Raw genomic sequence first — 25,509 nt, 5'->3', positions numbered from 1 at the left:
ATGAGTTTGTTTGATTAAAGCGGTTGGAGCAAATGGGTTTTCTGCTTTTCAATCATGCTGTGTCGTCGTGACGACGGACCATGTGGCAGAAAGGAAGCATTAAAATCAGTCAGATATCGCTGATGCTGGGGGGGTGGGAACAGACAGCTGCAACTCTGAACAAATAACAAGCAATCACAAGCTCACCTTTGAATCAGAAATCAATGCAGACAAGCCATCCATTAATATCAAATCTTTGCTAAATTGATGATAAATGCCATATTTATCTTGCTTTCCAGTGACCTCATTTAAATCACCTTAAAACTTTACAGTTTTTTTTCAACTGCTTACACACATTTTCCAAAGTTTTCCTCTTTTTTTCAAAACTTAACACACAAATTCAAGAATTGCACACTCAAGATGCAAAATGCCTCGCATCTCTTTCAAAATGAAACACCACAGTCAAAATATCACAAACATATTTCAAAAGCAAACATTTGTCTTACGTGTTAAACACCTTTATCATAATGTTAGATTTTTGATTATGTCATATACACACTATTATTCAAATACTAAAGCTCTTCTTTTACTGTAAAAGCTCACATGTACATGACTGAATGTAATTGGGAGAGATCTGTTGAATATATAAAGTAAAAACAAAAGCAAAATTGAAAACAAACTTTATTTATTTTTTTGCTCTTTGTGGTTGTAAATGTAGTCTTAGTGTACCAGTGGTGGACGAAGTACACAAGTCAAGTACTTGAGTAAAAGTACAGATACATATAATAAAATATTACTCCAGTAAGAGTAAAAGTACTCCTTTTTCAATCTTACTCAAGTGAAAGTACAAAAGTACTCGATTTTTTATGTACTTAAGTAAAAAAGTACTGAAAGATAGATGTTTGCAATTTTATATAGGCTACTTAATTTAATTTTATATTAGCACATATTCTTTTTATAATCCTACTGCTCAAAATAACCACTATATGGAGTCAAGATATATTTTTGTTGTTGATATGGACTACGCTGATGAGAGTGTTAACTGTGAAGCTTACACTGTGATGCACCTAAGAGAAAACAGAGATGACCATCTGATTTTCACCAGTAAGAACAAAGTATTTTAAAGTTTGTTGTTTTACAGAACATCAAAGTTACAGTACAGACTAAAAGTTTGGACACACCTTCTCATTCAAAGAGGTTTCTTTAATGAGTCACACTTAAGGCATCAAGGGTTATTTGACCAAGAAGGAGAGAGATGGGGTGCTGCTCCAGATGACCTGGCCTCCACAGTCACTGGACCTGAACCCAATCCAGACAGAAGGCAAAAGGGCCAACAAGTGCTAAGCATCTCTCGGGGAACTCCTTCAAGACTGTTGGAAGACCATTTCAGGTGACTACCTCTTGAAGCTCATCAAGAGAACGCCAAGAGTGTGCAAAGCAGTAATCAAAGCAAAAGGTGGCTTCTTTGAAGAACCTACAATATGACATATTTTCAGTTGTTTCACACTTTTTTGTTATGTATATAATTCCACATGTGTTAATTCATAGTTTTGATGCCTTCAGTGTGAATCTACTATTTTCATAGTCATGAAAATAAAGAAAACTCTTTGAATGAGAAGGTGTGTCCAAACTTTTGGTCTGTACTGTAACTCTATATATGACATGATAATAAGGCCTGAAGTTAGGAAGAACATTAAGGAAAATATAATTATATTTTCATAATGATTTTTTCTTTCTCAAACCTTGTCTGTGGTTTAAAAACACCCCTGGCCAAACAGGGTGCATCTCTTCCCACTTTGATAATTACTGTAGTTACCATGTTCTGAACATCACATCCTTTCTTTTCTACCCAGGTGTAATCTACACACACACACACACATATATATATATATATATATATATATATATATATAGGTGGTTGAATAAAAATATTTGGACATTATAAAAAATTAAAAATCTTAGCTAGACAGTTAGCATCAGCTAACAATATTTACTTATTTTCAGTACGGTTATGAATAAACATTTATGTCTGTCTACTCTTCTAGTTAATCCAAACTACATATGTATAACGTTACTGTTGATAAACAATATAAAAACAGACGTCACATAGGACATTTTAATAAAACTGTTTAACATTAGGGCAGCGGGGAATTTGAACGTGCATGAGTTATTGTATTTAATCTGTGTTACTTAAAGTTTTTTTTTTTTTTACCTAAAATTGATGCGTCTGCACTCGAGCATTTCAGTGGGCTTAAACAGATCACTCTTTACAACGGATTTAGTTCCCAAACAACTGACAATTTTGACCTAAATATGATTTTCAGTTACAATAATTAATCCTAAATTTCGACATTAATAACTTACTTTTAGCAACATCAGACGCACGCGCGCTCACAAGATCTCCCGGTTCTTACTTCTGGTGACTCGCACTTAACGGTTCATTTGAATCAGTGAGTGGTCGACTCCAGAACAGCTGCTGCAATCGGATCATTCTAATTCGTAAACGAATCGTTTGGTGCGATTCACGATCCGATTTAAAAGTATATTTTGAAAAGACTCATGATGAATCAGACACCGCTTCTGCGTGTCGGAGCACGTGATATATTATAGGGAGTAACGATATGTTTTATGAAATGTAGTGAAGTAAAAAGTACGATTTTATGCTTTGGAATGTAGTGAAGTAAAAGTAAAAGTCACTCAAAATAAAACTACTCCAGTAAAGTACAGATACTTGAAAAATGTACTTAAGTACAGTAACGAAGTAAAGCTACTCCGTTACTGTCCACCACTGTAGTGTACACAGTTTCAAAAGAAAAAAAAAATACATCAAAAATATGTAGTGTTGTAGCATGTAGTATAAAACCAAACATGTGTGCTTGCATGTGGAGATGGTTGGGTGTATCTAGGCTCCATCTCTCCTCCGGGCTGGGTCCGGCCAACATACGTCATCCACGTCACATACTATATTCTCTCTTGATAGCTTACCAAACTGTGAACAATGCAATGCACTGTAGTAAATGAATGCAAGGGTACTACGGTAAAATATATTTATTATAGTATAGGCCTATTGTTTTTTATGGTAAAAAAGCCATTATGTGTACATTAGAACATGTATACCATACAATAGATTGTTACGCACCGGTTCTCATTTCTAAAGGTTCGAATTATACCCGCCACAGTAAATCTACTCTCAGTCCAGCCTCTCTCATTGTTAAACCATGGTTTATCACATGATCGACTACTGTAGCCCTAATCTCATTCGAGACCACTCTTCTTGTTCCTTGTCCTCCTCCATTTCTGACTCGTCCTCTTCCTCCCTTTGCTCCCCTTCCAACTCCTCTTAATCGAACTCGTCCTCTGGCTCTCCCTCCAACTCCTCTTACTCTGTCTGCATTGTTTGCATCCATTGTCCAAAAGCTATTACTTGACCTTTGGCCTATTTATAGGCCATTACTAAAGTTATGATTGGTTGTTGTTAAGTAAAGCAACAAGTGTTTGCACATGTGAGGAGTTAGTGTGAGGCACTGATGAATTAGTGTGGCATTTTGACTGGTTGTGTTTATAAAAAGAAATCAAGAAACTTCCTGTCACATTTTTGTGTATTGGATAGAAAATTGTGTTTTGTGTTTTGCAAAAAGTGTTTAACGAAATTGAAAAACTGAGTAAAAGGCCAAAAATGTGTGTATGGTTTTGCAGATTTAGTGTGGTTCTGGTGTTTGAGTGTCAGGTTTTAGAAATTGTGTGACAAGTAATAATTTTGTGTGTAAGCAGTTGAAAAAAACTGTAAATTTACCTGTCAAAATTCCCATTAGACATTGGAAGAGAATGTGTCTTTCATGTGGTTTATAAATCAAATGTATTAAAATGGCAGATTTCTTTCACATTATAGGTATGGACTATAAAGGGGTTATATGATGCAATTTCAGTTTTTCCTTCTTTTTGGAGTGTTACAAGCTCTTGGTGCATAAAGAAGATCTGTAAAGTCGCAAAGACTGTAAAGTCGCAAAGACTTTATAAAAGTTAGGAGTCGACCACACCCTTCTAAAATGGCTCTTTCAAACACACCCCCACATGTGTACATCACGATGTGGGAAGATTTGCATAAGGCTGCCAAAATGTTAATGGAAAGAAAGAAGGCACAACTTTTATTCTTGCTGTTGCGCTGCTTCCGTGTCGTTGAGATGCTGTGTTTTGTTGTGACAGCAAACTACTTTGTTTGGACTTCCAAAAGAGGACACAACTAGAAATCAGTGGTTAAGTTGTATTTACAACACTGTTCCAGAACAGCTCAACCTAAATATTCAGATGTGTGCAGCACATTTCTATGGAGGAAAAGGACTGTTTCCTGAACCAGAATTCTACAGTGCTTCTGTGGCACAGTCTGCCATCTTCTACTATGAGCTTCTGTCTGACCCAGTCAGCACACGCATGACATCTTATCAGATCAAACCTGTGACAGGACACGTCTGCTGAGACGCTGATGTGTGTCTGATTGCTGTTGAGTGAGCTGTGTGCGGATTGGTTTTGATTTGAATTCCATACTTGTAATTATAAATCAAGTTCAAATGACAGTGGTTTCTTTTAGAGACAAAGCACACACACACACACACACACACACACACATACCTCAGATGAATACACTTCATGGCATGCATTGCCATTAACATATATCATCATGTCAGCTGTGTCCAACGTTCATGAAAGAGTCCAAACACACCTTCAGACACACACATTGGTTTCATTTCTGATGTCATTTGCACATGAGGGTTTTTTGCCGTGAGTGTGTGCATGTGTGTGAGATCTCGGTTTCTTGTCTCAGTCTTTTAGACATCAACTGCGTCTTGTTTTCCAACTTTAGGGTGAGGGTGTGGTTTAAAATGATTTACAACAATAGATACTGATGCCATTGCAATCATAATTTAAACTATATAGGACATGTAATCATTTTACATACGTGAAAGTAAAATGAAGGCTTCTTAAGGGTCAAGATCATGTTATCTGCATCTCCTGCGGTCCATCAAGCCACTTCCTTAATAGCTGTCATCACTAAAATTAATGCACTACTCTACATTATCTTTATAGCATGTGTGTAAGACTCAAAAACAATTACGGTATGAAGTAATTATTTTATGATGAATGAATATTTAAAACAATAAGTAAAACTGGCTGTGTCTATAGTAGTAGGCTATTATGGACTACGCAACATTATTATATTATCTTTAAATGATTTTTTATTATTATTATTATTTTAAATTATTGTCCCTGGATCAGTAGGATACTCTTGTAATAAAGTAGAGGTGATAGTAGACAGATTCTAAAGATCAGTTCTAAAGATTCTTAGAATCCTTCGATCTAATTCTGTTTACATTAAATAAGCCTGCTGCCAAGCAGACCTGTTGCTATGACAGCAACTCCGGGATGAGCTTCGAAGAACCAAATGATCCAAGATCATGCCAAATCATCCACAATCAAATCCAGGTAACTGAGTTAGCGACGAACGAAGAATGGCCCCTGGAGTCTTCACAAGTGTTGGTGTCACAGTATAATAAATGCACATGCAAACAAAGGCTGAATTAGATGAACAACAGTGTCCAGATACAGTATAAAAAAGCAACATTGACTTGTAAATAATATCTATTCTGTGTCTTGAATGTCAATGTCCTTATCTGTGTGTTATCTTTTATATATTGATATATAGTTTATTATGCCATCATTTATTCAGCTCCGTTTCACCATCCATTCAGGAAACTGCGCAATAGGGGAAAGCTAGACAAAACATGAGAAAGAGGCAGAGAGAGAGAGAGAAAGTGAGTAAGTTGTTGGATGAAGGAAGAGTGAAAGCCTGACCAACCAGCATCCTTCATGCACCCTTGAGTCTGTGTGGGTGTGTGATGAAGGAGGAGAGAGATCCAAGAGAGATGGAGTCAGGAAAAACAGCTGGCATCAGAGTCTCAGAGGTGCTAATATGTTAAGTGACGCAAGATATTTTCAGAAGCAGGTCTAGGACGTTCTGCTTTACCTGTCTGTCATAATCACAGACTCCCTTTACATAGATAATTAGTAATTTCTAAATAGCATGCATCTATATTATCCTCTCTTTGCCTTTTTTCTCTTGCAATGTTGCAAATGCAACATTTGATCATTAGGCCAAACTGGTTTAAGCTGCTGTAGCATGTTGTGGCATATTTATTTTTTGTGATCTTCCTTGTAATGTTTCTTGGTTTCTTAACTAATGGAGTAATAAAGCTGTGAGAACAAAGCCCAAAACTGTGCCAGTGTTGAGAAGTACTGTTCATGAAAAGTGAAAAGTCTGCCAATATTCTGCTTTCACTTCAAGGCACTTCTGAAAATGCTTTTGTGTTGTTTAAATTATGTTTATGTAATGTATAACACCTTTTAATCAATTTGTGGGTTAAACCTAGGTGGTTGAGCTTTGCACACACACACACACACACACACACACACACACACACACACATGTTTGTTTTTGTGAAAAGTGGGGACATCCCATAGGCGTAATGGTTTTTATACTGTAGAAACTGTATATTCCATCGGCCTTCACCAATCCTACACCTAAACCTAACCCTCACAGGAAACTTTGTGCATTTTTACTTTCTCAAAAAAAAATTAAAAACTCATTCTGTATGATTTATAAATGTTTTGAAAAATGGGGACATGGGTTATGTCCTAATATGTCATACCCATGTCATTATACAGTGTCCTGATATGTTACAAAAACAAGAGCACACATATACACACACACACATGCACATAATGTAATTTCACTGATCAAACTAAACGGTTTGGGAAGCTTGGTGTGTGAAAGATTGTGTTAGGATTGTGAGGTATTGGGAGGATGTGATTGTGAAGGAAAATCGGTGTAAATAATGAGCATATTTGATATTAACAAGCTCAGTGGGAGGAGCTGGTGAAAGACACACACGTTCACAATGAGAACAACTGCACCTGCTCCCCTCAGAATACGTATTCTTATGGGGGAAGGGTCTCTCTGTGAAATACACCAAATCTTTCTTACATTGTAAAGACCTTCCCCTGTGCGTATACGTGTGTGTTCATGCATGTTTCGTGGTTAACATTTTGCTGATTTTGCTGCACATTTAATTTAATGGAAGTGATTATTTGTAGGTGCTGTGAATGTGTGTGTGGATAAGGCTGCTCGCAGGTCTTTTGTTTGCTGAGGCTGCAGTTTTGTCTCGTTGGGAACACAAGCAGAGCTGCAGGTTTAAAATCTCCTGGACAGCAAAAGCACAAAAGAGCTGAAGCGCTCAGCACACACTTCACAATACTGACTTCAGCTTTTCCAGACCACTCTCGCACACACACACACACACATTCACAAATGCTTTCACACAATACTACAACATGATGTTGATGTCTTAATATTTCAATAAACTCTAGATACAGTCGCAAACTCCACTTCTGTGTAGTTTTATTTTTTTTCAATGAACATTAACTGCCATGAGTCTCTATTGTGATTTTAAGTCACTGTCTTAATCTCAAACACACATGAATCACAGCAGGAATCATAACTGAGAAAATCTCCATATTTCCATGGAATATATATTGTGGAAACAACACACTACGTCTACTACTAACATTTGTTTACACTTGTTTTAAGTGTGCTATCTAAAAAGTGAACTTGTATGTGCTTGAATGCTAATTAGATCAGAGATTGGGGTGTCCAGCTGTGCTGGATGGTGTCCTGTTCTCACGGGAGATGTTTTTTTGCTGGTCTCCAGGGCTTAGAACCAGACTTACACACTTCATAATCTCTAAAAGTGCTGCATATGTGCATATGCATGAGACAGAAGAAACGGAATAAACTTGTCTTATAAATGTTAATGTTTTTGAAAGAATTATCTTCTCAAAAATACAGAAAAAAATTCATATTCTACGATATTATTACAATAATGTTTTCTATTTTCATATATTTTAATGTGTAATTTATTTCTGCGATGGCAAAGCTGAAATTTCTCCATCATTACAGTTTTCAGTGTCACATGATGCTTTAGAAAACATTATAATATTATCAATGTTGAAAACAGTTGTGATGATTAATATCTTTATGGAAGCAATTATACATATTTCTCAGTATTCTTTGATTAACAGATAGTTGTTATAATACATTTTTTTGTAACAATAAATGTATTTACTTTCACTTTTTAGTAATTTGATGTTTCCTTGCTGAGGAAGGAACTCAAAATGATGCCTTTCACTGAAATGTCTTTCAAAATTTCAAAATTCAAAATTTTTAGCAAAGGGGCAGAGCATAACAAAAGCTCAGGTGCTTACAATAGAGGTTGACATTAGCAGGATACTAAGCGAACCTTACAATACAGACAAGCATAAATCTTTATAGCATACAGAAGTATATTGTAAAGAAATTAATTTTGAGCCATGCATCCTGGGATATCTGTCTTTGAAAAGGACACATGCAGTGCTGTCTTAAAAGTTGATCAGAAGTATTACTGTGGCAACATTATTATGGCATGATGCTTTAAAATGCTGTCCAGGTAGGGACTCTCTCTCTCTCTCTCTCTCTCTCTCTCTCTCTCTCTCTACCTATCTCTCTCACAGACACACACACAAATAAATAATACAGCACTACTTAACACACAATCTGTTCTCTCTTCTGTAAACATATTCATTTCTATTCCTCTGGTTTCCCTCTCTTCTTTCATTAGCATATCTCACTCTGTCTCATACATTGGACCATTCCTTTAAGCTTTACAAGAGAAATGAGAGCAGTTTTGTAGTCATGTGACAGCGCCATATTAAAATGTTTGTAGGGCAGGGTGAGTGTGAAGAGGGATAGACTGGAATGGGATAGGGATGTGTGGGGCTTTCCTTATAAATAATTCAAATCCCAAAGCAATTAAAGTAGAAATCTGTTATCAGCCTTTACCTTTGCATTTCATTAAGCAAAATACACTGCAGATTTCCAACTCTGCTTAGACTGGGACAGTACCAACACATGACAGGTATTCATTCTACTGGTACCTGAGATCCCCAAAGGTGACCTGCAAGAACAAAATACTGAATATATTTTGACTTGAAAAAGTGTTATATAAGGAAAAATTCTAATTATTTGAATAATATAGATACTTCAAATGGACTTATAAGACTTTTAAGGTTTGGGGAGGTATTTCCCATTTCTCCTGTGTTTCCGCTGGCTCCATCCAGCCCTGAATCTCCTGCGTCCCCGCTGGTCATGCCCAGCTTTAGTCCTCCTGTATTCCTTCCCAGCCTGCCTCCCCCACCTCCACTTAAACAAGCCAGTTCCTCGGCTCCATCTCCGCTGGTGCCTGTTAGACCCTCGGTTCACCCTCAGTCACCCTCAGTCAGACATCTGGGCAGTCTCATCACACCTTCCCTCTGGCTCTGCCTCCATGTTCAGTCGCTCTGGCTCTTCCACAGTCTTTCGGAGCCCCGCCGCCACCTCGGTTACCTGAGCCTTCTGCTCCATCTTGGCCCTCCGGATCCTTGGTGTCACCCTGGCCCTGCTGCTGCTCTGCTCCGTCCTGGGTTCCTACTCCACTGGTGTTGTCGGCCCTATCTCCACCATGGCTCCTCTGGCCGTTGACTCAACCGTGAGCCACTATCCTGGCTGGCCTCTGGATCTCCACCTGGCTCCTCCTTCTCCATGCTCCTCCCTTCATCTACTCCGCCCTATGAACTATGGCCATTTCCCATTGCCTGTCCATTGCCTGCTCTATGCTTCCTCCTGATCCCACCCCCTTCCTCCTCTGTTGGACAATTTTTGTCGGTGTGAGGACGCACCATTCCGGGAGGGGGAAAACTGTCACATGTACGATCTGTTTTAGTTTCGTTTTCTGTTTCTTTTCTCCTGCCTTGTTTGTTTCCATGGTTTTTTATTAATTAGCTCCACACCTGTTTCAGTTCTCCCAGTTAACCACATGTGTTCACCTGTGCTCCTTTGTCTGCTATCGTTTGGATTTGTGTTTGCTTATGCTCTAAACTATAAGGAGCACTATTACATTACTACGGTTAAAATTAACTTAAAAAAGTTAACTGCACATAATGCAGTTTTCAAATTAACTTGTACTTTTACTAATATTTACTATCCTGAACTTACTTTGATTCCAATATGTAACATATTAACTTTATCAAGTCATTCAAATGAAAATATAAGACAAAAACACAGTGGCAGATGCACTTTAGCAAAGAGAATGACTGACTTCTCTTATTTATGATATTGTGAGTGACATAATGACCCATTTTGTCTCAAATGTGTGGAAAAAAAAGTATCTTTGTTTATTTTAAAAAAAGTCTCAATTCACCCACCATTGTCTGATAAAGGTAGGGAAGGCCGATTTGATGAGTGTCAACTATATGGTTGTTTGTGTGTGTGTGTGTGCAAAGGCAGCTCTTACAATCACTGTGTGTTTCTTTCCTCTGACATCCCACTTTATCACTCCGTCTTTATCTTCTGCTACTGTTTTTATACTCTCTCAGTGCTCTGTCATTTTCTTTCTGTCTGCTGGTTTGTCCTTTCCTCTGCTAGTCCTCTAGTTTCGATTTCTGTCTCACAGTCACAATTATTCGATTTTACCACAGAATCAATCTCTAAACGCATACTTTTTTGTATTGCCCGTTAGAGCACTGTAGCTCCATAAATACCCTGCTAATCACCTGCTGTTGAAGATGTGTGTTTCTGTCTTTAAAGACTGGCTTGATGTCATGCTGTGATTGTCCTAGTGATGAGCTCACGTTAACTGATTTCACAGTCAGAACTCCTGCTGTGAGACACTTTCACCCGTCTCTCCTCCTGCGCTCAGTCTGTTTTTCACTACATTGCCATTTGTGATGATTGCATTTGTATCATTTGGCTCCTATAGGTTTTATTTACATGCTACAGTCAGTATCCTCCTCCAGGGGAACAGTGTGCTCTCCCAGACACACAACATAGTGTTAGTGAGTTGTGATGTATGAAATCGGCCATGGATCTCTCCCCAGGTTAACTGTGCTCATGACTCTTAGTGTTGGAACACAGATTCCATTCCAGATTCTGTTTCATTTGAGTCCTCTGTTAGATAAGCAGAATGTATGAGTGACGTGACTGTTGATTTGATCTGCTCATTAAATGTGTGATGCCAGGATCACCAGGAGTGAAGTGTTTTGTAGGATGATGAATCATATTTACAGAGCCAGTCTTTATCAGGCAGTCTATTTTTCTTTATTTTCTTTTTTTCCAGAAATTTTTCTTACAGTATACTGTATATACAGCACACTATATTTTGGCTTTTGTAAGCTTTCCACCTCTTTGATGTATTGCATACATTTTGATGGCATCATTATAGTATTTACATACTGAAATCTGTTTGGTCTTTCCTCTCTTGCATCTAGTGCATTCACTGCAATTACATAGCAGTCTGAGCCAAAGCTTAAAATCTAAACTGGCACTTTTATGTTTATGATGCTCTTTAATCATTTATGTGATTTTTAAAATTTAAAATATTTTATTTAAAATTTCAGAATAATAACAAAATAGAAGAATAGAATTCAATGAGTTCATTAATAATGTTAGTGAAAATGTAAAAAAATTTACCAACTGTGTATTTTGCTCTTTTTTTGCAGTGATCTTCTGTCATCAAATTACATTGAGAGGCACATATCAGAGGAGGGGAATGCAGTTGTCAACAAAGTGAGTACAAAAGTCATTCCAATATCAATAAATGTCTGCTTTAGACCAGAAATATCTCATACCTTTAGCTCATGATTAATCAACAAAAATACTTTTTTGAAAAAATGTCTCCACCTTTTTCTTGCTGTAAGAGTGGGTGCAGCCATTTGTCATTTTTATGGGACTGGCTTCTAGTGTCATCGGCGTCCAGCTATTTTTAGCTGTACAAAACAGTTTGTTTTGCTGCTTGATATTGCAAATTGGTGTGTCTTACCTTATTATTTTAGGGTACTATCTTAATTATGATCACACTGGTTTGTAGTGCAAACAGTTTTACAGTTTACTGCATGTTGTTATTCTTCTCGTTATTTTCTTATAGCGGTTAATGAACTGGAAGTCTCTGCCATAGGCTTACTTCCGCATTGAAGAATAAGGTGGATACAACCAAAAAACGTTAGGTGATCTTATGATATTAGAATGTTCTTTTCTGGAGCTTAAAAACTCCCACACAAATAAGGTTGGTAGTGCTTAACCAGGAGTTTTTACCACTAAGTAGTACCAATTTTTTTTTTGAATGTTACAGTAAACATTTACCTGAATAATTCATTTAAATGCCTTGGCCCCCTTTGTTCCACTCCATGACTGTGAGTTTTCCTCTGGTACAGTAACTATAGTCTGATCAGTTCTGTGTCTTTGAGCCACTCTGGGACTCTCAGCTTCATTCTGTCAGTGTATCGAGGCACGTGTGTGTTCAGATGGGACACATCACACCCAGAGCAGAAGGTGTTTGCTTGTTTTAGCCCAGTGGTAGATTGTTCCGGTCGCACACTCTCACAGGAGCAGGGATACAGTGTCCTATTTGTGTGCTGCATGTTGAACACCCTCATTGTATCAAAGTGTGTGGACGTGCCCAGGTTCTCTGTTATCCTTTAGAAACTAAAGGGCCCATATTCTGGGATTTAACTTGGATACAGCCTGTTTAACATGTTTTATGTTTTTTTATTGATCTGAGTTTGATTGCCATGAAGGCTTCAGTGAAGATATTCAGGATCCACAGAGGCCTTACACCCACAACCCAGCCCATAAAGCCTGAGGAAATATTATGCATGTAAGGTTACAAGGGCTCTTTAGGCGTTGTTTTGCTTTTATGGGTGGATGAAAAAAATAGAGCGGTGGGTACTGTGAGGAAGGAGGGAATAACAGAGAAATGGCTGAAGATGAAGAGAGAGAAAGAGAGTCACTGAAGGGACAAAAACATGGATATATTTAGCTTCATTTCCTCACTGCAATGGGGAAGAACCTCTTAGTTTAACTACAGATTTAATAAAAACAAAGGTATTATATGAATCATACAAAAACACTGTTGTATCTGTAGAAGCCCTACATGTATATTTCGCTGAGACCATGTCGTATTGGTGGATCTAAAAGAAGACATCTTGCTATTTTGTGAGATCCCACATATCTATAGTGGTTTGACCACAACAACGCAAACATAATTGGTTTTAAAACATATATGCTGACATCATAATTCAGGAAATCACAAGGAAAGGGGAACAGTAGGTTTATTATTTTAAGATTATCATTAGTATTTGTGTATTACAAAGAAAACATATAGTTCCTTATCTAGTTTACATTATATATTTTCATCTGCTGAAGAAACAACAAAGAGAAAAAACTATCTTTTAAATTCAATATAAAATATGACTGTGAATAAGTTTGAGAAAACACATTTTGCTAATGTTTGCACAAGTGATTTTTTTAAAAATAAAAAATACAAATTGTATACAAATAAATATTCTGTAAAATTAGATGAGCAGCTACGTACAACGTTTTCCTGTATTTTTTTGGAAGCTGTGATAAAAAAAAATCATCTTGAGAAAATAGCTGTTGACTTATGATGCCACTGATCATTTTTATGTATACTAGTGTGTATTAAACTACAAATAATAAAAAGACTACCATTCAAATATTTGGGGTCAGTAAGACTTTTTCCAAAGTTTTTAGAAAGAAGTATCTTATGCTCACTAAGGCTACATTTATTTGATCAGAAAAAATAGAAATATTATGAAATATTGTTGCAATTTAAAATGTTTTGTTTTTTCATATATTTTAAATTTTTATTTTATTCCTGTGGGGCAATGCTGAGTTTACAGAAACATTTCTTATGCTGCTTAATATTTTTGTGGAAACTGTGATACATTTTGTAGGATTCTTTGATAAATGGAATTATTATCAATTTATTTGGTCCTGGCTGAAAAAAAGCATAAATATCTTAATCCCTTCAAAATTTTGAACAACAGTCTATTTTATAGAATTTCAGACATCTTCTCATGTTAAAGATGATCTCAAATTCACATCTTTTATACCTTCTTATCTTTATATACTGCATGAGAAGGCAGCATTTTTTACATTTTGGACACAGCCTGTCTCTCTGTGAATCTAGGCACTAATGCATGCTGGGTCATTAGTCTGAAAGGGGCTGTCTCTACAACAACTGCACTCTTCTGGAATGCCTCTGTGTGTGTGGTAGAGTCTGCCCTCGGCTCTTGATTAGCTGAGAACTCTTGAGGACAGAAAGTGCTACATGTGGAAAAAAGAGGCAGAATTGCTCCAGAACGAGCTAGAGGAAAGAGAGCAGTAAAGGAATGGGTACAACTCAGCATATGAAGCTTTTTGTTCATTGCAGAGAGAGAGAAAGAGATATAGGGATAAAATGAAATTGATCTGCTGGTAAATGCTGCAGCTTCAGTCCTCTGAGAAAAAGCAGGAAGAGAAAACCTGCAGCCCTAATGGCGGTCGAGCACTTACACTAAGAATATTTCATAAATAACATACATACTCAGCAATACTCTTACAAGTCCTCTGATCACTTCAGTTCAAACAAAAGTGGCCAGTATAAATGTTGACCCATACATATGCAAAATGTATACATTTAATGTCAACATAACATACAAAAATTCATGATCTTGGCCTTATTAGTGATATTGCTTTTATACAAGTTAAATATACAATAAGTTAATATTAAGTAACAATGTACATCTTAGACAAAATAATGCCTGTTACTTTTCACTCATCAACAACAGTCACTTGTCGATGTAAAATACAGAAAGAGTCCAAAAAAAAATCCCCACCACTATTGCAAATTAACATTTACTTTTATTAATTTAGCAGCTCTTGGAACACTGGAGCTAACTGTTGTACAAACAAAAAAAATATATAGTTTTGTTTTTTTATTATAGCTCTTAAAATAAAATGTACCTTGCCTCATTCAAATATTGACACTTTTTAATTAGACATTTATGAAAGCAAATCATGATTATGCATAACAGATAAATAACAAATCTGTCAACAGCTGCGTCACATTATGCAGCACTTGGGTTAAAAACAAAACAATAAAACTAATATTATAAAAGGAATGGTTCTTCTGAATTTCCTTACTGGATTATGATTGAATTAGTCACATTTAAAGCCATTAACAGTATGTGCTGTTTGTAATTATTGTTTGTTTCTCTCCGCAGGGTGGAGAACACTGTTATTACCACGGGAAAGTACATGATATTCCGAAGTCATATGTGGCTCTTTCAACATGCCATGGATTACAGTAAGTCCCTCTGTAGATGTGCTGCGTGTCTGAATGAACACGCAAACACACACCGGTTTACAAAAGCAGCATGACATGCTTTAGTTTTGACTGCATGCTGTTTACTCACAGTTGCCCACAGAACTGTCTGTCTCCTTCTAAGACACATTCATAAATAACCACATATTATCAGGCCAAAGCTGCGATTATCCCATTCAACAATTACAGAGCTGTATAATTACATCATGCTATTATCCTTCTCTCATATCACACACTAATGCTCTCAGCGCTCTTTGTGCCTGCATGTGTGTGTTTCTGTCGTTCTCCCCTGTACTGTTGTGTACAGTGTAAGGCTAACTGCATCACGTCTGGCCTTTTGATCCACTGCTGCAAGCTGAAAAAGTAATGTTTGTTGTGTTTGTAAGATTTATGTTTGTATTATTAGCTTCCTGCTGTATTCTCTGCATGGCTGAAATAAACCTAGCTGTGTTGCTGAGCCACTCGTGTGCCTGAGGAGAATTGAGTTAGTCTCTATAGAGGCACATACACCGCCTCTCTGCGTGGCCCTCTGGGATAGCTCAGTTCCTTCCGTCTGTATTTTTAGAGAGAGAAGGAGCCAGGTCAGATCCATCTCTCTCTCTCTCTGTCTCTCGCTCTGTATCTGAATGCACAGAGTCAGGTCAAATGTAGCTCAGAAATAGAGCAGCAGGGCTCTTCACATTCATAGTCATCACTCTCAAACATTTACAGCCTAAATATCTTCTCCTCTAAGAATCACATCCGCACAGATTTAGGACTTAATCTTAAAATGAAACTTAGTAAAGGACTAATTTATTGCTGTAGTTGAAGGACAAAAGAATGAAGAATTCAATATATTGTATTACAATACAGTGTACTCATAGTAGAGATATAATTTCAGGACAGTGTTCACATGGTAGTTGTTAAATGTTGATATATATGTTTAAATTAATTAATATACAATATCTGGGTACTCATTTTAGTTGATCAGACAAATATAGATGTCATTTTAGTAAAATTAATTCAAACGACTAAATAATGATAAAATATTGACTAAATTTAAAGAATAAATTCATCAACAGAAAAAAAAACTATTATTTAAAAATATATCCAAAATAAATTAGTGAAAATTAATACTGGAACTGGCCTGTGTTAAATCGTTTGAGAACACGTATATTTGTTTAAAACCCATTTTAAAATCAGACATTGCATTACCATGTAAATGGCACATCAAAATCATGTTACAAAATGTTTTTAGTCATGAATTATAGAAATTTAGGTTTGTATCATGCACATTCAAGTCTATCTTCAAAAACGTGAGTGACAGTTAATGGGTTAATATAGGTTTGTTATATGCAATAAACAATATAGTACAATTTGTTTTAAAGGGAAACATTTCATGATTAAAAATTACACTATTGCTCAGAAGTTTGGGTGATTAAGTTTAATAACTTGAGAAGTCTCTTATGCTGGCAAGGCTGTATTTATTTGATCAAAAATACAGTAAAGACAGTACTATTGTGAAATATTATTACAATTTAAAATAGCTATTTAAATATTGTATTTGAATATATTTTAAGGTGTAAATTATTACAGTGATGCAAAGTTTAATTTTCAGCATCATTACCCCAGTCTGCAGTGTCATATGATCCTTCAGAAATCATTCTAATATGCTGATTTTTTGCTAAAAATATTTCTTATTATTATCAATATTGAAAAAAGTTGTGCTGGTTAATATTTATGTAAAGACCATAATACATATTTTTAAATTATTGTATAAATAGGAAGTGTAAAAGAATAGCAATTATTTGTAATATAAATATTTTGTAACAATATAAATGTATTTATTGTTTAAAAATAATAATAATAAAATAAAATGAAAAACGTACTCCAAATAGAACTGTGGTGAATATGAGTATATAAAGTGTGACATTTAAAAGAGGACATGATACTGAGAGGAGATGATACTGTCTCTTATGTGTGTTTATGTGTGAGAGGGAGGAGTGGTGCTGCTGAGACTGCAGATTATGGTGCTTTATCTTAATGTCATATTACGGGTCAGACAAACAGCGTTACGCTCTGAAAACAGTCACGAGCTGCTGATGACAGCCTCCAGCAGACACTTTTAAAACCCCTCATCGACTGAGAGCTATTTTACCTCTTACGGATCATTGACCTAAAGCCATTAGTGATGTGGTTAATGTCGGCTGTTCTGTTATTATACAAACTTGGCTTAGGGTTGGTTTAAGATACATTATGCCTACACCGGATGTAAGCAGCGTCTCTATCTATATATTTATCTATCTCTCTCTAGTCTGTCTTGATGAACTTTCATTTTCTCATTACCCATTGAAAATTATTTGACAATTAATTCATGTGTGAGAGGGCGCTCTGTATTTATGAATGTAGTCAGGCTAAAGGGAATTGTATCATCCTCCCATTGCTTTCAGAAGTCACCTTGTGTGTCTCGGCACAGTCTGGAGGCTCTCTGAGAGTCACCGACTGATTGATCTAAAAGATAAATTCCATCAGAGCAGAGAATGATATCCTCTCTGCATGTCTCAAGGCTAAAAGAGACGTCTGGACACACAAAGAAACACACACACACACACAGTCTCCACTATGACTCATTATTCCTCAAGTATAGTGGTACATAACAAGTGTGAGAATTACCTGCATTTGGACAGTCAGCACTGACACGTCTACATGGAAGAATCTCATTAGTCTATTCTAAACATTTTTGCACTTAATTGCATTAAAAATGCATACTAACCATTTTTCCAAGAAGATAACTGGACGCCCCACACTGAATTAATCATGCAACCCGATGAGGTTTATGTGCAACAATGTAGCATACAACTATTTATTGCATTGTTTTTCTATATTAGTAGGCAATATACAGTATATACTGAGCAGAAAAGAGCAAGAGTTGTGCAGAATTCTGAATTGAAGAACTTCAACCTTTCAGTTCATTATAATATCTGTCCATAAGGCACATATAAACCTCCCAACTGTAATGCTTTTTAAATTTATCAAATTTTTGTCAAACCAGCATTCAAAATTTGTTGACAAACGTTGCTTTTCTAGTTAAAAATGATTGTTATATTAAATTCTTAAAATGTCTTTTAAATTGATTTCAGATTGATTTAGTAAAAGAAAAAAAAATGTTTTAATAACATTATTTTCTAATATAATGACCACTAAAATGTTTAACTTACTAGTTATGCATTACCATCTCTCTCTTTTTTTCCTCTCTAGTGGGATGTTCTTTGATGGGAACCACACATACATGATCGAACCAGGAGGAGAGAACACTACAAGTGTAAGTATAGCGGATCACTGCATTAAACACTGCATTTATATCGTCTATATCTGTATTGTAAGATTTCTATCTCTCATCATATTGTTTATTAGCTTTAAAGTAAAAACAATTAGGCTATTGTATTACCACAGTTTCTATAGCATTCTTGCTGCATCTTTACTTTGGTTTTAAGGTGTCTGTAGATTAAACTGTATACTTGAGCAGTTTAACAGGGTTTGTCCTGTACAGACAGGTCATATGTTGACTGATAAGCCCATCACACAGTTGATAGAGACACCTGGCTCTGCAAAAGCACAGCTATTATCTACTACTGGCAGAGAACGAGGAGGGTGTATTCGTGAAAGACGAGCTAAAGCTGTGTCACTGAGGTTATACAGAGGAAAATATCATTTCTCAGTCACAGAACGATTATCTGATTCATTAAGTGATTCACAGAGGAACATGCTAATGAAGAGATGTGTGGCATTTAGAGCAGCGGAGAAGGGCTGAGATGTTGAAGTTCTTTCATTAAAGGGAGAATGAAACCTGTTCAGTGACACAAGAGGGAGTTCATGATCCATTCACAGTTTACCTTTTTTCTCTCAGCTTTTTTTTATCTGTCCGGTCACACACATTTATAAGTCCAGGGTATTTATGCTATCAGAAATGGCTTGAATGTAATGATATAATGAATGGAATAAATGTATATTAAATATTCATATTTGTAATTATGCTTAGATTTTTTTTAAGCACATTTATATATACATATACACTGTATATATACTATGTGTGTGTATGTGTGTGTGTATATACTTCTTTCGTAATGTGTGGAATGCTCATCTTCTTCCTTTTGTTGTGCAATGCTTCGTTAGCTTGTCTCAAGAGCATCCAATGCATCCTGAGAAAGGACTCGGTTTCTTTATCGTCTTTATGCTGATGGTTTTGTCGTGTTTCATATCAACCTCGTAACCTTGTGTGTTGTGACCTCAGCAACAGGGCAGTCCTCTGATCTGATTCATTCAGACACAGTCACAAACCAGAGGGACAGTATCGTTCTGTTCACCATATGGCACATGCATCTGTCATCCGCCTCGCACTGCAGCGGGGGACACACGAAAACGTGTCCCTCTTTGGCCTCTGTAGCATCTCTCACTGCTGGATGCTGTTCAAAGCTCACAGTACATGCAGGGTCTCTGCCTCTCTCAACCTACCTGAAGTCATAATGAGATCAAAGTGGACCCTCTTTACTTGCTTAATTCATGGTCCTGAATTTTTGCACATAATTTATCCGAATCCACGAAGTCTGAAAAAAAAACAGCGTCAAACAAATGACTGTTCTTTTTGACTGATATCAGCTTTGCTGGAAATGATTAGCCAAATAGCTAAGAATATAGCTACTATTACAGATATTGTAGATTGTCTAAAATATTGCAGCAATACAAAATTATTAATGATTTAATTTATTTGATAAAATATTTAAAATAATATTTGTATTATTTATTAAAGAAATACTCAGTGTCTTTATGCTGATGGTTTTGGGGTTGAAAAATATTTCCAATAATATTTAAAATATTTAAAATAAATGTAGTTTTTTTTTATTTATTACAACGTCATGTTAGTGCAACAATTAAAAATTGTAGATTCCGAAATTAAAGTAGTAATAATTCGAGAAAAAGTCAAAATTCAGACAATAAAGTTGTAGCAATATGAAAATAAAGTTGAAATATTTTGAGAGTAAAGGCAAAATATTTCAAGAATAAATTCAAAATTAGTTGATTTATTAATTTTGACTTTATTATTGTATTTGCTAGTTATTCTCATGTTTTTGACTCTTTTCTCAAAATATTAAAACTTTAATCTTGTAATCTTAGTGGTTTTTTTCGTAACACTAAAATGCCGTCATATATGATTTTACAATTTATTAAAGTTTCTTGAAAACATTTATCATGATTTCCTCATAAATATTACTGTAAGCAGCCCATTTGTTTTAAACATTGATAACAATGAATGTTTTAAATCAGCATATTCAAATAATTTCTGAAGGATCATCGGACACTGAAGACTGGAGTGATGGAGGCTGAAAATTCTGCTTTGTCCACATTTTGAAATATATTTAAAAAATGTAGTTATTTTAACTTGTGATAATTCACTATATCACTATTTTCAACTTGTCTTCAATTCCTAGTTTGATCAGGAAATTAACATTTTGTATTTTATTTTATGTGAATTCGTTTGTTTTTTGAGAGACATCTCTTCTCTCTCTATGTCTCTCATTCCCACTGTCTTTTGCTCAGTGGACAGACAGTAGGGTGGGCTGATAGTGATGGGGGTGAGTGATCGTCTCTAGAAAGTGCAGCAGGCACCCCACCCCCTCAACATCCTTAACACACTTTCCAAAAAAAAATGAAAGTGTGCCATCCCCCAACCTGCTTTCTATTCATGATCTAGTCCCCAAGAGAGCACACACACACCCTCCTCTGCTCCAATACAGAAAACCCCATCTTATTTTAAGCCAATACATCGGAGAGGCCATCTGCGTTATACGGCTAATCCTTTACAAAGTGCCGCCTCTTATACATGAGTATATGGGGGTGTAGTGGAACAGCCTCCACAGAAACCAGATCAGTGTCTCCCTCGTCTTTCTTATCTAGCGCACTGATATTCCCCCCTGGCTGCGAGTGCAAGCATGCAGGATTGTGCTCGCAGGATGTGTAGTGTTCCTGCAGCTCAGCTGGTAGAGCACAGTGCTAGCAAAGGCAAGGTCACTTCCCAGGGAACACACGTCTGATAATACACATCTCAAATTCACTGTAAGTCATGGTGGATAGAAGTGTCTGCCAGATGATGTAATTGTTGTCTGATATTTCAGGTCAGCTTTTGTTAAACATCTTGAGACTGACTGGCTCTGCTCCAAAACCCAGCGAGCTGCCATCCGAAATAAAATGGAACCTCCCGAGTGGCTGATTTGAAACGCTCTTCATAGCGTCTCTGTGTATCATACAAAAAGCACTCGAAAGACATGGCTCTCATTCAGTTTCAGCATATTTGCTTTATGTTAATGTTTTTAAGCTTAAGACATTGTACTATTCTAGGCTGAAAATACATAGACCTAAACAAATATTGGGTAAAACAATATTGGTTACTCAAATTGTAAATCTGTAGATAATATATATATATATATAGAGAGAGAGAGAGAGATTAATTCAAGAGTATAATCAAGTGCTAACAATGTACAATATAATAAATATTTTACCTAATAATTTATTAATAAATATCATGGAACATTTTTTAACTACATTGGACATTTTTTCAATTTAAGTTTTTCAGATTTTAATTGAATTATATTTACATTTATGTTGTATAGCTTGCAGTATAATTATTAAATTATTTCAATTAGATTTTTATAAAACATTTAAGCACGGTAATTTAAATAAATAATTCTACCAGTATGCTTACCCTAAAGAAAACAACTCAGACACCAAGTGACTTTTAATAAACGGCACTTTTAATAAAGAGCACTCAATACATTAGTAGTCTATTTTATGTTTAAAAAACATTAACTTTTTGTAATAGAGCTTTTTACAAAATTAACATTTTGCTACAGGCAAGATGAAATGGATTTGTGCAAAATTTAATAGGAACTAATTGTTTTTAAGACATTGGTGTCATTTTAGCAATGAATGAAGTGACTATGTAACAGTAAACAAAAATACTACTAGAGCGTGTAATCTTCAAATGCACTTGAGTTACACTGCAATGACTTCTCTGTTGTGACACCTTTAAAACAATACATCTGCACTAAAAGAATACAGTGGAATGCAGCGTCATGTTTCATTAATGGTTCGTTGCTCAAGTAAGGCTCATTACAAAGCAAAAATCAATAAGTGAAATTACAGTCTTGATAGGAGTAATTCAACTGCTCAAAGGCATCAAGTAACAAGAGTCAAACTACATGGTTTTCTAAAACCTGCAAACCCTTCAACGTATAAAAAAAGATTTATCTTGACAGTTTTTAAAACAGAGATAATAATAATAAACCTAAGGTAAAAATTAATTATCCTTCACATAACAACAAAGTAAAAAAAAACTAAACATGATGTTCAGGTATTACAACAATAAGGCAACATAAAAGGCAAATATGAAACTCCAAGGCTTAACAGTAATACATGTTAAAACGGTCATAAAACAGGTTGAGTATCTTTCTAGCATTTACTTATCACATTTAGATATTAGCATGCATATTCACTGACAGGTTAAAATAGTGCTTAACATCAACATTTAGTTCAGTGTTTCTATCAAGGTTTAAAAAGCAGAATAAAGACATTAGAGTCATGAAAATTAGAAGAAAGTATTTGTGTGTACATAATACGTAAACCTGTCACACTGAATTAAATGCAACATATGCATTGAAATTATGAACAGTTTACACAATTCTACTTGTGTTTAATAAATAAAGCTCACTGAGAGACAGGTACGCAACTTCATAATTCCACTTGTGTTATTGCTTTGATGACCTTTTTTGGCCATTTTCAGTGTTATAACTAAGTTACCTGCTAAACTAATTGACTAAAGGCGTTTCTTTCAATTTCACTATTTTGTTAACTTCAAACTCCCTACCACAGCCAATTTATCATTTCTAAGTTATAGAAATAGAATACCAGTTTGATTTGAAACAACCAACTCAGTGTCAGTCAGCAAAGACAGGAATGTCAATCTCAATGCCGGACATTTGGGAGCGTGTGGAATAGCGGTGCCCAGCATACCTCTGTGAGGGGGCGTAGCTTTGAGATGGGGCGTATGCCTGAGAAGGTGCGTAGCTTTGAGAGGGAGCGTAACCATATGCATGTGAGGCTCCCACTTCTGAGCTGTAACCATCAGGTATGGACATCTGTGGCATGTAGACATGGGGCGGCATAGGCTGTGTGGGTGCAGGTTGAGGGTAACCATGTGCTGGGACAAAAACGGGGGCATCCAGAACAGCCGGAGGGAAAGTCTGGGGTGCGTATGTCACAGGAGAAGGCAAGCCGTTGGTCATAAGGGGCTGCGCGGAAAGGCTGTTGGTCATCGCAGGCCCTTCAGGTAGAGGTAGCCAGAAGGGCGAAGGCAGTTTTTTACACATGCAATACCACATGAACATCAGCAGGGCAGCTAAGATCAGACCACCAGCACTGCCAATGGCCACATACACCCCAAACTCTACGGCAAACAGATTATCATAGCGTTCGTTAAGGTTACGTGTGTGGAACAGGAACCAGACGGAGGGCGGCATGGCGATGGCCCCACCTAGAAACAGTAGCATCCCAGCCACTAGATGGCAGCCTGAGCTGTTGACCAGGCAGCGGGAGTTCTTAATGTCTTCAGGAGTTTTGGAGCAGCAAGCAGTTTTACACATGCCAGTGAGACAGAGCAGAAGAGCCAAGCTGGAAAACAGCAGACCTGTGGAGAAAAGAGTTTGATATCAACAGAATAAACCAGATGATTTCCATGGTGTGGTGAATGAGGACAGAATCACCAGAACAAGTCATGGAAATCCAATTTACTGTACAATGCAACACTGGATGTAAAGTAGAGCTGTACACTTTATCATATGGCAACTATGGACAATATTGACTATTGTCAGTGAATATAAAAATCACAAAACGACTGTTATTTAATATGAAATAGATTTGGCACAGTTTAATCTACTACACAATCTAGCACGTGTGATGTTCATGGCGTTTTCAGCATCTGCCGTCTCACTAGATATTACACTAAATATGAACTTGATAAATATGAAAATAAATTTGGGGAAAAGAATACAGCTTTCATAGGGCCTTATTTAACTGAAAAATGAGTACTCAGCATGAGCACCTACCAGCAGGTAAACAGAACTGAAGCAGTCTGAGGTCCAGCTGGTCTACTTTTGCATACCAGTCTGAATCAAAGTAATAGCAACCTGAAGAACCATCACGCAGCACACACTTGGTCCAGAGGCCATCGTACACGGTCACGTTTTTGGCATTGCGGTTGAAGGTGAGCAGGCGTGTGGTTCTCCACTGGGGAATAAATGTGGCGATGGTCAGACCGGCCACAGACAGCATCGCGATGATGAAGGCAAAAGCATTGGTGGCGTGAATGTCACGACAAGACATGGCTGGAGTCAAGAAAAACTGGAACCTTGTGGGGAAAGGCACACAAAATTAAATTAGTAAATTAAAGGAGTAAAATGTGACAGAAAAAGTTATATATTTAGAGTCACTTGCATTGGTTTGCTGTATGTATGCATGTATGGAAACACAGAAAGTGTACTTAAGTTTTGCTGTAATGTCCACTCCCTCAAAGACAAAGTAAAGAGGAGTCAAAATCCCGTCGAGTGCTGATGCATTGCTTAAACGTGTCGTGTTGCGTATAAGTGTCTGTGTATTAAGCAATAATGTATCTACGTTAATTGTAAAGTCTATGTAGACTACAATAAACGTCTCTGTGTATATGTACAATAGGCGTGTGTCCTGTTTATGTGGAGGATAATAAATCTAAGTTACGTCTCTGCGTAGCGTCTGTCATTACGAACAATACATGGCAGACCTCTGTTTAATGCTGTCTATCTGTCAAAAGCGACTTAAAGTTACATTTGTTGAGTTTCACGAGATCGTAATTGGTGTTTTGATTTACGGTTTGTTTTAATTCCAGATGTGGTTTAGTTATGATTCATAGCAGAGTATATTCCAGCGCTAACAAGCTAATCTCAGCTAAAGGCTAACGTTATGATAAAACCTGTTGCGCTTTAGTTTCATCCGAGGGACGCTATGAGAACCGGTACATCGCGCACATACCTGATTAACAGTAAACTTCAACGGACTCTTTTGATGATATAACGGTCATTGTCGCACAGAATCGATGATCTTCTGTCCGGTTTCGTCGTGTATTGTTGTGATGTGTTAGGGACTGTTTCTTCGGGAGCGCGCGCAAACTCACTTAGGCGGGTGC

The 25,509-nt window shown here is 36.6% G+C and overlaps 2 protein-coding genes across 7 annotated transcripts in view; one reads left to right on the top strand and one right to left on the bottom strand.

The window, feature by feature from the left end:
• Nucleotides 1–25,509, top strand: part of adam22 (ADAM metallopeptidase domain 22) — a 58,618-nt gene that overhangs the window by 9,424 nt on the left and 23,685 nt on the right. For all 6 annotated transcript variants that reach the window (XM_026283532.1, XM_026283530.1, XM_026283534.1 and 3 more), the window contains exons 4-6: nt 11,599–11,665; nt 15,163–15,245; nt 18,501–18,564. In XM_026283532.1, coding sequence (XP_026139317.1) covers nt 11,599–11,665; nt 15,163–15,245; nt 18,501–18,564 — 214 coding nt within the window. The remainder of the gene's footprint in view (nt 1–11,598; nt 11,666–15,162; nt 15,246–18,500; nt 18,565–25,509) is intronic.
• On the bottom strand, nt 22,027–25,509 carry cldn12 (claudin 12). Its single transcript, XM_026283537.1, has 3 exons — nt 25,356–25,509; nt 24,398–24,699; nt 22,027–23,979 (listed from the first exon to the last, which is right to left on the bottom strand). Exons 2-3 carry the CDS (start codon nt 24,672–24,674, stop codon nt 23,231–23,233), a joined length of 1,026 nt encoding a protein of 341 aa, XP_026139322.1. The 5' UTR covers nt 24,675–24,699; nt 25,356–25,509; the 3' UTR covers nt 22,027–23,230.

The sequence above is a fragment of the Carassius auratus genome, chromosome 16 (assembly GCF_003368295.1).
Source record: "Carassius auratus strain Wakin chromosome 16, ASM336829v1, whole genome shotgun sequence".
Lineage (NCBI taxonomy): Eukaryota > Metazoa > Chordata > Actinopteri > Cypriniformes > Cyprinidae > Carassius > Carassius auratus.
This window is presented reverse-complemented; position numbering and strand designations above follow the sequence as displayed.

Excerpts from the sequence above, each read along its gene's own strand:
- cldn12 (XM_026283537.1), bottom strand. The coding sequence starts at position 24,674 with ATGTCTTGTCGTGACATTCACGCCACCAATGCTTTTGCCTTCATCATC. Across the intron at positions 23,980-24,397 it reads TCAGTTCTGTTTACCTGCTG|GTCTGCTGTTTTCCAGCTTG; the intron begins GTAGGTGCTCAT and ends TTTTCTCCACAG.